Here is a 14,171-nt window from a genome sequence, read left to right as displayed (position 1 = left end):
TTACAATATAAACACAATCTCTATGGATCAGTGACAAGATCCTTTAGGAACCATGAGCTCTCAGTCCCCTTTAGTGAAATAGCACAAAGTTGCAAACTGTATGCAGAAGTATCTTGTTTCCTCTGTAGAACTTCACAGAGTTCTGACGCTTGCAGATAGTTACTACCAGCCCACCCAGCTGCCTTGACCACCGGCCCGCCTGGCTGCTTGACCATCACCCCACCAAGCCCCTCCGAAGAACTCCCCAGGATAAGGAATCAGAACTCAGCACAACGCTGTCCTTGGAAAGTACGCTACATCTGGCAGTCTTTCCCCTTTTATGCCCCTGGGTGTGCTGAGGTACTCACACTATCCTTTGCTCCCCACTGCTCTGGGAAAGACTCCTGTTCAGGCCTCCAACTGATCAGATCTTCCCATGGCAGCCTGGATGTCCAAAGGTACTGGAGATTGCTCTCTTAGGAGTCCTCTCCTTCCTTTCCTCAGCTCCTGCATGATGACAGAGCCCCCAGACCCAGGGTTCCCCTCCCAGGCCACATGACAGCAACCTCATGACTCCATCTTCCACCTGACTCCCCTGCTGTTTAAGCTCCACCATATTTATGGGCTGGTTCAGCTACCCTGCCAAGCCTCTTGCCTGGGTATTGGTCCAAATTCCCATCCACATTGAGACCCAGCCTCTTTACCTCCACCCACTAGCTTCTAGAGGTTTCCAGCGATCTGAACCCTGACCCAATTAACAGACTCATACAACTACCATGAGTCACAAAATACATTTTCCTACACTAGGTGCACACTAGAGGGTGCTACACCAGCATGCTGCAGTGTGCGACCCTTGTTTACATGGGGAAGCAGGGAACTCTTTGAAGAAGTCTGACCCACCCTCTGCTGAGTCAGAACCAGTGCTCTCCAATCAGAGGGAACATCAGTTTTTCTGATTGCTGAGTTAGGCCCCTTTCACACGGGCTTGTCCGTATACGGACTCTGCTTTGCTTAGCAGGGATCGTTCTGCTGATCCCCGCTGAGCAGGTGGATGACAGGTCCGTCTCCGCTCACTATGCAGAGATGGACCTGTCAAAGCCCCGCTGTCCTCTATGGAGATCGGATGAAAACGGACTACCTGTCCGTTTTCATCCGATCCAATTCTCCAGATGGATGGAAAATAGTGTTTCCATCCATCTGGATTTTACGGACAGGATCGGATAGCGGTGGATGTCAATGGACATGTCACCGCTGACATCCACCACTTCATAGAGATGCGTGGAACAAAAACTGACAGGCGGACTTGATCGGAAAGCCCGTGTGAAAGGGGCCTTAAAGAGGAAGTAAAGCCTCTTAGAAAAAAAAGAAAAAAAATACATCCTGCAAGGCAAAGGCATAATGAGCTAGTATGCATAGCATACTAGCTCATTATGAATTACTTACCTGAGATTGAAGCCCCCGGCATCAGCCCTCGTTCGCCTCCTCCGACGCCATCTATCCCGGAGTAACTTCCGTGTATTGCGGCTCCGGCGCTGTGGCTGGCCAAAGCCGCAATGACGTCAATCCCGTGTATGCTTGCTGGTGCCGCCACTAACGGCATGATCGCCGTTAAATGGCACGATCAGTGCGCCTGCGCCCGATGTCTACGGCGCATGCACAGTAGACATCGGTACTGCTATTCCTCCAAATATCTCCTAAACTTTTTCGCTTTGGGAGATATTTCTTGCACCTACAGGTAAGCCTTAATCTAGGCTTACCTGTAGGTTAAAGTGGTTGTAATGGATTTACAACCACTTTAAGGAGGACTCTTTGGTTCCTTTTGGCCATCTTCACCATATGCTGACTTGCTATCGTAATTGAATCTTAGCAAGAAAAAGGACTTTGTTTTTTTAACTTACATAGTTACATAGTCAAGTCTGGTTGGAAAAAGACCATCCAGTTCAACCAATAGAAGAGAACATTTTTTTTTATATATAATCCTGTATACAAAATCCTATACCCACACCTTACAATGATATTTGAATTTTCATAGGTCCACAGGGACCATTCCCACCCTCATTTTTATGCATTTACATGTTTCTTTTCTTAATGAGTATGTAAACCCAACATTTCATATTCCTTATATATGCCTGCTGTACTATGTACTTGTACGAAAAAGTTTTCTGTTCTCTTTGTATTGCTATCTTCGTGGGAAATGTGATCACTTACAAAAAAGGGATAAAAAGGTATTTATATATATTTTTTTTATATATATATATATATAGATATATATATATATAGATATATATATATATCTATATATATATATCTATATATATATAGATATATATATATAGATATATATATATATCTATACACAAATGTTTTGCCTTTCATTTATATTTTAAACTGAATGGGTTGTCTTACAAGGTGAGGGTTTACAATCACTTTAAACCATTCTAGTTCAACCTCTTCAGGCTCCTATAGACACAGCGAAGTACTATGCAAAGCAGGGAGAAGGAATAACCCAGAGATGGTAACCACTTCCCAGCCAGTGTCATTAATACAGTGACAGTATAGTATAATTACTGATCACTGTGTTAGTGTCACTGGTGATGTTAGTCAGTTGTCACCCAGTGTCAGTTAGTGTCGGATTGCACTATCGCAGTCCCACTATAAAGCTTGGTACACACTAATAGGTTTTTTTAGTTCAACCCACTGGGTTGATTAAAAGTAAACTGACAGCTCCTGTCAGACTGATTATCACAACATTGGTACAGCGATCTCCCCCACTGAATTGTTGCGTTCTCTGCTAGAATACTCTGGTCGGCGCTCTCAACCATGGCTGAGAGCGCTGATCGGGAGTCAGTCGGGTGCTGGTTTTCTAGCATGCCGGGTTCTGTCGGACCAGCTTACATACACGAGCCGAATGTTGGTCGGTTTTATTGAACCGGACAATGTCTCCTGACATTCAGGCCATGTGTACTAGGCATAAGTCACTGATCACTGCCATAAAATAGTATAACAATAAATGAATAAATACAAATTCCAGTATATACAGTTAGGTCCATATATATTTGGACACAGGCAAAATGTTAAATTTTTTTTCAGGTATTTACCAAAACATATTCCAGCTATAGTTATATAATGGATATGGGCTGAAAGTGCATACTCTCGGGTTTAATTTGAGGGTATGTACATCCAAATCGGAGGACGGGTTTAGGAATTACAGCTCTTAAGAATAGCTACCCCTCTTTTTCAAAGGACCAAAAGTAACTGGACAATTTAATGAAAAGCTGTTTAATGGCCAGGTGTTGGCTACTCTTTTGTTATTCATTCAACAATTAAGCAGGTAAAAGCTCTAGAGTTGATTCCAAGTGTGGTATTTGCACTTGGAATCTATTGCTGTGAACCTACATCATGGGTTCAAGTTGTCCATGCTGTCCATGCAAGTGAAACAGGCCATTGTAAGACTTCAAAAATGAAATCCATTAGAGAGAGAGCAGCAACATTAGGAGTGGCCAAATCAACAGTTTGGTACATTCTGAGAAAAGAACGCCCTGGTGAGCTCAGCAACATAAAAAGGCCTGGACGTCCATGGAAGACAACAGAGGTGGATGATCGCAAAGAAAATGGTAAAGAAAATTCACAACATCCAGACAAATGAAGGACACTCTCCAGGAGGTGGGCGTATCATTGTCAAAGTCTACAATCAAGAGAAGACTTCACAAGAGCAAATACAGAGGGTTCACCACAAGGTGCAAACCATTCATAAGCCTGAAGTATAGAAAAGCCAGATTAGACTTAGCCAAAAAAATACTAAAAAAAAAGCCACATCAGTTCTGGAAAAGCATTCTTTGGACAGATAAAACTAAGATTATTCTGTACCAGAATGACGGGAAGAAAAACGTGTGGAGAAGGCTTGGAACAGCTCATGATCCAAAGCACACAACGTCATCTGTTAAACATGGTGGAGGCAGTGTGATGGCATGGGCATGCATGGCTTCTAGTGGCACTGGGTCATTGGGGTTTATTGATGATGTGACAGAAGACAGAAGCAGCGGGATGAATTCTGCAGTGTTTGGAGATATACTGTCAGCCCAGATTCAGCCGAATGCAACAAAGTTGATTGGCGCTTCACAGTACAGATGGACAATGATCAAAAACACACTGCAAAAGCAATCCAGGAGCTTTTGAGGTTAAAGAAGTGGATTATTCTGCTATGGCCGAGTCAATCACCTGATCTCAACCCAATTGAGCATGCATTTCACTTTCTGAATGCAACACTAAAGGCAAAAAGACCCACAAACAAAGAACAACTGAAGACAGCTACAGTTAGAGCCCGGCAAAGCATCAGAAAGGAGGAAACCCAGTCTTTGGTAATGTCCATGGGTTCCAGACTTCAGGCAGTCATTGCCAGTAAAGGATTCTCAACAAAAATATTAAAAATAAACATTTTATTTATGATTTATATTAATTTGTCCAATTACATTTGAGCCCCTAAAAATGGGGGGACTGTGTATAAAAATGGTTGCATTTACTAAAATGTTGTACTTGATATTTAATGTTCAATTAAAGCTGAAAGTCTGCACTTCAAATTCATTTGGATTGTTTTGTTTTAATTCTATTCTGGTGGCATACAGAGCCAAAAATAACCCATACACATCCTCTTCGTCCTTTATGAGCTCTCGAGCCTTTCCTTTCCTCCCTCACTTCCATTAATTTGGAAAGAGCAGCGCACGTTAGTTGCAGTCATGTGCATTGCTCTATGCACATTACAGTAGCCACCCTCTATTAGGAAGTTAGATAATAACAGCAAGAAAAAGGAATTTAGAGATTTGGAGGTTTAGAGATTTGTCTGAGAGCAATAGAAGGGGATTTTTTTAGTTAACAATACATACTTAAATAGAAGTTTTCAAACCAGAGTTTAGTGTCACTTTCGTTATATATATTGACACCTTCTTGTGCTGTAAAAAAAAAAAAAATCATAGCAACTTGTAAAGAAAATCTGAGAATGTATGTAACTTCTATCCTTCTCGTCTTATTTAGGTCTCCAGAATTGCCTCAGTGTCGGATGCAGATTTACCTGGAACAGCTGAGACAGAATTCTCCTCAGCAAAAGGAAAATCATTAATGGAAGAAGATTGTCAGCTGATGGCTCAGTGGTTCTCTGCTCTTCTACATAACATTTCCACTTTTGTTTTCAGTCATTTTCATTTATTCTGTAGAAATATAATCTGTACACCACTATTCTATATTTTTTAAAGTCTAAATTTAATGATAGTAGGGTTTAAGACCATAAATGTTTGTGGCAATTTGATTTTTGGATCCATTGCCCAGAATAAAATGATTCATAAATATATTGTTTTTCTTATAATTAACCATTTTATATTTGAATCATTAAAAACACTAGAGCTATCTAGAACTATTCCGACTCCGACTGTTGTATTAGTGACTTATCCCTTGCTGAGACCTATATCTCTATGCCTAACCTGTATAAGCAGATACAATCACTGCAGACAGTCTTTATCAGATGGATGAACTGACCAAATACCTTTTCTCATCCACGAAGATCTTTTTTGAATGTAGCAGATTATAGCAGACAACAGGATGTGGCAGATGATTGAAAATATAGTATTTGCAGGTCAAAACATGGTAACGTGTTCCCCCATGCGAGCAGATTAGCATGTGGTCATGAAACAAGCGGACATTTTTATGCCATAAAGACAATGTAAAGAAAAGGGAAATAGATCATAAAATGGGAGGGAACACAGAAAAATATGCAATAATCAAAATGACCACAAGATGACAGTATTTAAACCAATTATATTGAGGCCAATAAACAATGACTTCAAGCTGAACTTCAGTCATTTTTTTCATCTTTCCATCTATTAAATCTTCTGCCCTTGTTGTTTTAATTTTGGATAGTAAAACATTCTTTTTCTGCCAGTAAATACCTTATACAGCCCACTTCCTGTTTCTTGTCTGGTAAAAAGCCTAGGCTTATGACATCATGCACAGCTCTCTCTCACTCTTGTGAGAGTTTGCCAGGAAGGGCGGGGGATGAGTCATAAGAGGGCCAATGAGAGCTGCAGAGCTGGAGGTGTGTGTGTGTCTGTGTAAATCCAGAAAGTGAACAGGCAGCAGCCTCAACTGCCCACAGTTAAAATGGTTGCAGACAGACTCAGTGGAGGGAGATTTCTGCAGCATATCTGGCAAGTACAGAATCACAGTATATATAAAATAATATGCAAAGTGGTTGGAGGGAAACTTCAGAATGGCAAAGAGAGCCCTGTGAATTTTGCCTTGAAACGGATTAACTTTCCACCATATCAGAGATGTCAACCTCAAAATCAGTACAGTTGCCATTAAAGGGCTGGTTGTATCTGTAAGACAAACATCTACCTCATATGGGGAGAGTCTGACTAATTAAAGATTTCTAAAAGTCACATGTATGTGTTTTGTCATAGTAATTTTGATTTGAGCACATGATTTATTTGTATGGGTAGTGCTACACTATTTCATTCATTACACTATTTCCTAGGTGGTGTGAAATCATGTTTTCTGCATTGCTTGCAACCCACATTAAATAGGTGATTGACTGTGTGGATTGTTTTTTGTTTAACCACTTCAATACCGGGTACTTTCACCCCCTTCCTGCCCAGGCCAATTTTCAGCTTTTAGAGCTGTCGCAACTTGAATGACAATTGCTGCGTACATGCAACGCTGTACCCATATTAAATAAAAATAAAAAATTTAAGACATATTGAGCTTTCTTTTGATGGTATTTATTCATCACTGTTTTTTTTTATTCTTTGATAAACAAACAAAAAAAGACCGAAAATGTATCTTCTTCACTGATGGGACTGCACTGATAATGAGGACACTGATGCCGGTTATCAGCTCTCCTTTCCTCACACAGTGACGTGAGAAAAGGAATGCCGATTGTGACGGACCCCCCCGTACTCAAGATTAGTCTGTCCGCCGTATCGCTTCTCTGTCCGGTACCACACAATCCAAGACCCCTTAGCTTTCCCATTCACTAGTCGTAGCTCAAAGTAGGGTAAAACATCAGACAGTTTATTAGAACAAGAATGCAAGTCTTATATACAGTTAGAGAGGAGGTTCCTACCTCCTGCTCATATTACTCTAACAATACACCTGTAACCAGAAACATAAATTAACATGAGCATATTAACTAATCCCTTAAAGCAGCTGATGTGACTCCCTAACTACAATTCACATTATCATACATCTCAACACGGAACTCCTTCATACAATTGCAGGGTTAATTAGCACAAACAACGATGGGTGAAAGACTCTTAGAAGCTGTGACAAGCCATACTAGACTAATTTACATTATAGCAGACAACAGATAGACAGGTGGCTGGAGTTGACATCAGCAACTCCTAACAGTATTTGTCCCAGTATTATGAATCAGCCACTATTTCTAATATGGCATATACAAGGTTCCCAGAGTCTGTGTGTCTTGGGGGACATGGACCTGAATCCAAAGTAACACCACCTCAGGGGTCCCCAGGCATACAGCTCACAAAGAGCACCATTCCCCCAAATGCCAGGGCCCATAATCACAAGGCAAGAGGCTAGCATTCAGTCCTCTCCAAAAGTCTCTGTCACGGCTAGGTCTGTCACAGCGATAACCAGCAAATTTGTTTACATGTGATCAGCTGTGATTGGACACAGCTGATCACATGGTAAATGGCAGATGTGATTGGCCCTTTTCCTCGATCTGTGATCAGCTGTGTCTGAAGGACACAGTGGTCATAGAGCATGCTCCAGGGGGCACGTGAGAGAGGTCCATGGATGGCTGTTTTTTGGCTATGGTGTGGTACTAAGATGGTTAATTATATAAATGTATCTTTTTTTTCTCAGAGACTCAACCACACACACACCCCCACCACCACCGAACTGCATTGAACAGTGGGTGTAGCCAAATTGCACTAACATAACAATCTTAAAGGGACAATAAATACCAGGAGTGTGTTATGTGCAGAGTTCAGGGGATGAAACGCCTCCTCACCACCTGTTTTAACCCCGTTTTTGCAGATAACCACACCGCAAATGCGTTTATTGCACGCTTCCCCAGCATTCCCCCATTAATCAGGGTTCCCAAAGCGCTCCTTACATTTGAGCCCTCCATCCCTTGGTGTATTCATTTGCTTGGTGGCAGGAGAAATGGGGGGGACTTCAGTCACAAATAGTGGATGGTAGACTCACTCACCCAAGGATGGAAGCTCAGGCATTGGCACCTTTTATTCACGATGTATCTGCGCAATGTGCAGTCAGCATTTGTTACGCTATGGGGGTGCAGCAGCTGTACAAACATGGCTAATAGGTCATAATTTGACAGGCGTGTGGGCACAGGTGTATGGCCCTGTACACAGTCCATGTGGATTCTGGGCCACTCACCCCTGCACAACTCAAATTAGGACCTGTGTTCTTACAGCCACTATGACCCCTTAAACTAACAGGCAGCTCATGCCACATGAACAATCCATCAGTTTACACGGCCTGAGTAACTGTGTGAATGAGTTCTTAGGGCTTATGCCCATATGAGGTTGGGGGAGGTAAAACTACATGGTTTAGATGCGCTTTTACTACGCACGAACTGCTACCCCCCTTTGGCAACAGAGGCATTGGCTAGGGGTGTACACATTCCACGGCTGCGATATTATGCTTCACAGCCATAGCAGAAAATATATCCCCCATTGATCAAGACTCATTCAAGTAAATAGCTCTGCTCTGAAATCGCCCTGCAACCATGTTCAAAGCACATGGTTGCGGCATGCTAGTGCAGGGTTGAAGCAGGCGATGAGGAGGCAATGTACCTCCTCACCGCCTGTCAAATGCTCTCTGGAAAGTGATCCAAATACTGACTGCTCTTCAGAGGCATAGACTCAGCAGCTTCCTGATGACACAAATTACATTGCGAAATGCGTAGAGGCTGCTGATAACGTTCTCATCACTTCCGGTTGAACGAGAGTGAGGCCTGGAACGCATGCCGCTGTGAGGAGACACAGTGACAGAGGGGAAACAAACTGAGACACCGCTCTCCATATACACTGCTGGATTTGCTTGGTGCCGGCTCAAGGGCACCATAACATGTGAGTTTAACCACATTTTTAACTTTTTTAATAAAATGAAATTACATACTATACAATGATGGCTATATCCATATGTCTTTATGAGCACTGAACAGAGTAAGAGATACTAATACATTGCTTGGAAAGGCTGCTATTGGACCCCTCACATACGGATTGGTTATCCTTAATGAACCAAAGGCAAGTGGTGAATTAGGAGCACAATATACTGAAAAGGAACTTCATTGCACAGAAGTGATCACTCACTGAAGACATCCAGTGTACTGTGGTGTTTTTGCTTATGTCAAGGACATTTATTTATTTTTTTGCACTATGAAGTACATATGCATGTTGATATGTGATATTTTGTTAGTAATATTGGCACATTTCTTAGTATTAATATTTTTTTGATATTTTGTAACACTAGCACTTGAAATAGCTTTTGGTAGCACCTAACATCATTGCACAGAAGTAATCACCCACTGAGGACATCTAGTGGGCTGTAGTGTTTATGCATATGTTGAGGACATTTTTTGCAGCATGTAGTATATATGCATGGTGATATGTGATGGTCACTAAGTAATATTGGCACATTGCACATTTTTTAATATTTTGTCATATTTTATTTTTTTAGCACTTTAAACAGTTTTTTGGTAGTTTTTTGGAATATTATTTTGTAACACTATGTGGACAGTATATTTTTGACACAATATTAATTGACACAGAAAAGCACGCTACATAGGATAGATATCCTATTTTTGCATATTTCAACAGTGGTATCATACACAGAAGTTAGCGCAATCAACTTTTATATTATATTGATACTCTACCATTTTTGTGTAGGCTTACGTGATTGCAGCAAACTAGTAAATTTTTAGTTTTGCGCCGGTAGCACATCTGGTCGGATTAGGAAAGCACATGTGAATTGCCTATTTTTTTAAAACTGTTTGGGGGCTCTTGTGAAATATCAGGGGTCTAAACAGACTCCTGATGTCTCACTTTTGAAACCAAGAAAGGGACTGAGGATATAGCTCAGGCACCACTGCAGACAGCTCTGGGTAGTCCTGCCATTATAAATAGCATGGGCTTACTGTGCATGAACAGGGCTGCACTGCGGCCATTTTGGCACTTGACTTCAGTAGATCTCGCATTTTAGCCGACTACATTACATACTTGTCTGGAGCACGGGACACAGAGCCATAGTAATTACTATGTGGGTTATAGGCCACCTTCAGGTGCTGGACACTGGCACGCCCTAAACAGGAAGTTGCCTCCCTATATAACCCCTCCTATACCAGGAGTAGAGCTTTGTAGCAAAGCAATACAGGTATATACTAGAAAGAGGGGCGGGACCTCTGTGTCCTGTGATGTACTTCAAAAGAAAAGGATTTTACAGGTAAGCGGTTATAAAAATCCTATTTTCTTTCATCGTACACCACGGGACACAGAGCTATAGTAATTACTATATGGAATGTCCCATAGCAATGCAAACTGAGGGGAGGGAGACACAACAAAAGTAGGGCACCATGAGATCAGAGGACTTATACTGCTGCCTGCAGTACACTGCGCCCAAAGGTGACATCCTCATTTTTTTTTACATCCACCTGACAGAATCTAGTAAATGTATGGATTGAAGACCAAGTTGCGGCCTTGCAGATTTGAGCCATGAAGGCTTGGTGATGCACTGCCCACGAAGCACTAACAGCCCTAGAGGAGTGCCCTTTGATTTGAGAGGATGGAACCTACCCCTTTAAACCATAAGCTTGAACGATTCCTTGTCGAATCCATTTAGAAATAGTAGATTTCTATGCTGCCTGTCCTCTTTTAGGACCTTCAGGCAACATGAATCAAAACATCCATTTTCTGAATCTGAGCAGTCGCCTTTAAGTAGACCTTGACTGCTCTCACCACATCAAGAGAATGTAGTGATTTTTCTTCCATAGAACAGGGTCCTGTAAAAAGATGAAGGTAGAACAATATCCGGGTTTAGAAAAAACCTGATACTACTTTCGGTAAAAGGTTAGGATGAGGATGCAAAACTACTTTATCCTTGAATAATAGTAATATGGCTCTTTACAAGAAAGAGCAGCCAACTCTGATACCCTTCTTGCAGAAGATATGGTTACCAGAAAAATCAGTTTCCTTGTCAAAAAGGACCAAGGGAATATGTCATATTGGCTCAAAAGGCTGTTTTTGTAATGCCGCTAGAACTAAATTCAAGTCCCAAGAGTTCAGGGGTGACCTAACCGGAGGACTAAGCCGCGTTACCCCCTGAATAAAGCTATGAACCAGAGAATGTGAAGCAAGTGGTCATTTAAATAATACCGATAAGGCCGAGACCTGTCCTTTGAAGTACTCAAGGCCACCTTTATTTCTAACCCCATCTGTAGGAGGTCAAGGATTTTACTTATGACCTACTTCCTGGGGTGCCAACCCCTGGTTTCATACCAGGAAACATATGCTTTCCAGACTCCATAATATATGGATTACAGAGGCCGGCTTCCTTGCATTAACCAAGGTAGATACCACTGAACCTGACAGCCCACGCTTCTTCAGAATGTGTAGCCAAACCATTAAATAGCCAAACCATTAAATTTAGCGTTTAAAAGGTAAGATGGAATACCGGACCTTGTGAGAGAAGGTCTGGACGTGGTGGTAGGGTCCATGGAACCCCTACCGCCATCCTTATGATCTCTGCATACCAAGATCTCCTGGGCCACAAGAATCACCGACTTCCCTTCCTGCCTGATCCTGCAAAGAAGTCGCGGATGCAGGCACAAAGGAGGGAATGCATAAATCAGTAAAACTGATTCCACAGGAACACCAAGGCACCTGTTCCGCATGCTAGTGGATCCTTTGTTCTTAACACAAAGTTGTCAATCTCTTTGTTGAACCTGGACGCAAACAGGTCTACGTCTGAGATCCCCCATCTTTAACCTATTGTCAGAAAGATATCGGGGTGAAGGAACCATTCTCCCGGGAACAACTGCTGGTGACTCAAATAGACCGCCTGCCAATTTTCTATTCCTAGAATGAAAAACTGCCGATAGGCAAGGTATATTGTTTTCTGCCCAAGATATGATATGATTCACCTCTCTCTGGGCTGCACAACTTCTTGTGCCCCCTTGGTGATTGATATAGGCCACTGCTGTGGCATTGTTGGATTGGATCCTGACAGGACAGCTCTGTAAGCTAAACGTCCAGGCCCTCAGGGCCAAGCGCTCTGCCCGAAACTCTAGAATGTTAATGAGCAAGGTCATTTCTGATCTTTACCACTTTTCTTGGACAGTTGCCTCTTCCAAGACTGCTCCCCAACCTAAAAAAGGTTGGCGTATGTTGTTACCACTTTCCAGGTAACTGGTAGGAAGGATTTTCCCTTTTGTGGATTTTTGGTTATCAACCACAAACTGAGGCTCCGGCCCACCTTTGGAGCCAGACACATTGGGAAATCTAAAGCTTGGACCTTCTTGTTCCAAGCCAATAGGATACTGTTTTGCAGCAGCCTCGAATGAAACTGAGCATAAGGAACGGCCTCGATTGAAGCCACCATCTTTCCCAACAACCTCATGCAAAGCTGAATCAAAGGATTCTTTTTTGCTTGACCAACTGAATCAGTTCCTTTATGGCGCTGATCTTTCTCTAGGTTGCAAACCCAACCTAGGTATCCCAGGTAGCTAGATCGAAAAGCAGAGCTACAAACTGAAAATGAAGATTTTCTACCTTAAAAAGTAAATATTTCTAGTGAGCGGGGAAATAGGCCCATGGAGGTATGCACCCTTTATGTCGATTGACTTCAAAAGTTCTCCTCCTTGTAGGATGGAGACAACTGATTGGATTGACTCCATGCGAAAAAGAGCGGATATTCAGGAACCAGTTTAGATTCTTGAGATCCGGAATGGGTTTGACATCTACATTCGGTTTTGCCGTTAAAAAGGGTTTGAATAAAACCCCAACCCCTGCTCTTTCATGGGGACCATCATGACCCTTTTTTTGACAAAAGATGGTCCAATGCTAGAAAGAGAGACTTCTTTTCTCTGGATCTTTAGGAACGTCTGATCTGAGAAAACGAGGAGACGGGAACTTTTGGAACTCCAGTTTGTACCCTAGAGTTATTAAAGAAGCCATCCATCTATCAGGACACTCTTTCTGCCAGACCCTTAAGAACTGCAGCTTAGCCAGGAGTTTTTTGCATGACGCTTCGGCTGACCAATTTTTCAACCATAGTATTCTATACATATGTACCGGCCCAGCGAAAGGCATGAGGGTCTGAAGATAGAATCTCTCATAGCGTCTATTGCAAACATAAAGCTACTAGGAGCTTGCCAGATCCTGGGCCTGCTGAACAGGGATAACCTTGAGCACCTATTAAAACTGGTCTCTCAAGGATTGACATATACCAATTACTGTCAGCACAACCTGCCAGAAAAACAATATGTTCTTTTTTAATAGGAATTCCAACTTTTTATCCGTTGGATCTCTAAGAATTTGAGCATTGTCTGCTGGACAAGTCAAACTTTTATTCAGAAGATATAGCAGCATCGATTGCTGGTATCTCCCACCTTTAGTAAATTTTTTTCTCCATAGGATAAAGTGTGAAACACTTTTTAGGAGGGAAAAAAATGCTTATCTGGGTGATCCCACTCAGAATACATAAGTCTTTCCAGGAATGAATGGATGGGAAAGTCAGCTTAAGGAGGCTTTAGTGAACCCAAACAAGAAGCATAAATGTGGAGCGGACCAATTCAGTAAGAAATTGCACCCACAATCTCAGATTGTAAAGATGATCCTTCCACATTTGACCCCTCAAAAGAGGAGTCATCAGCCTCTTCATGGTCCCCTGAGAGTAAACATCTTCTCCCGCCCTCAGATCCTCAGTTTGAGGGTCCCATTCTGGGATGCAATTAAAGCCGCTAACCTGGGGAAAAAAGCCCTTTTTTTTTTTTTTTTTTAAGTAATATAGACAGGGGCTGCAGTGTTGTTAACAGTTGCAAACATTTCATGGCCCCTGATGGCTCACTCTAACCAGCCACCCCCTCTCAAAGGAGGATGCCATTGCAGAGATGTTTTTAGGTTTTCAAAGCTTGAGGGAGACCCTATTAGCCCTTTTTTGGG

General features: G+C 42.1%; 1 protein-coding gene across 3 annotated transcripts in view; it reads left to right on the top strand.

Moving 5' to 3' along the window:
- The window catches only part of LOC141110786 (uncharacterized), a 57,860-nt gene extending 51,189 nt beyond the window's left edge, over positions 1–6,671 (top strand). For 2 of the 3 annotated variants that reach the window (XM_073602398.1, XM_073602397.1), the window contains exon 10: positions 5,008–6,671. In XM_073602398.1, the coding sequence (XP_073458499.1) occupies positions 5,008–5,092 (85 nt within the window). In that variant the 3' untranslated portion in view covers positions 5,093–6,671. The remainder of the gene's footprint in view (positions 1–5,007) is intronic. The other variant, XM_073602396.1, reaches the window with a different exon arrangement.
- Positions 6,672–14,171: the final 7,500 nt, after the last annotated feature.

Source organism: Aquarana catesbeiana, linkage group LG10 (assembly GCF_042186555.1).
Source record: "Aquarana catesbeiana isolate 2022-GZ linkage group LG10, ASM4218655v1, whole genome shotgun sequence".
NCBI lineage: Eukaryota > Metazoa > Chordata > Amphibia > Anura > Ranidae > Aquarana > Aquarana catesbeiana.
The sequence above is the reverse complement of the archived record's forward strand: the minus strand, read 5'-3'. Positions and strand labels throughout refer to the sequence as shown.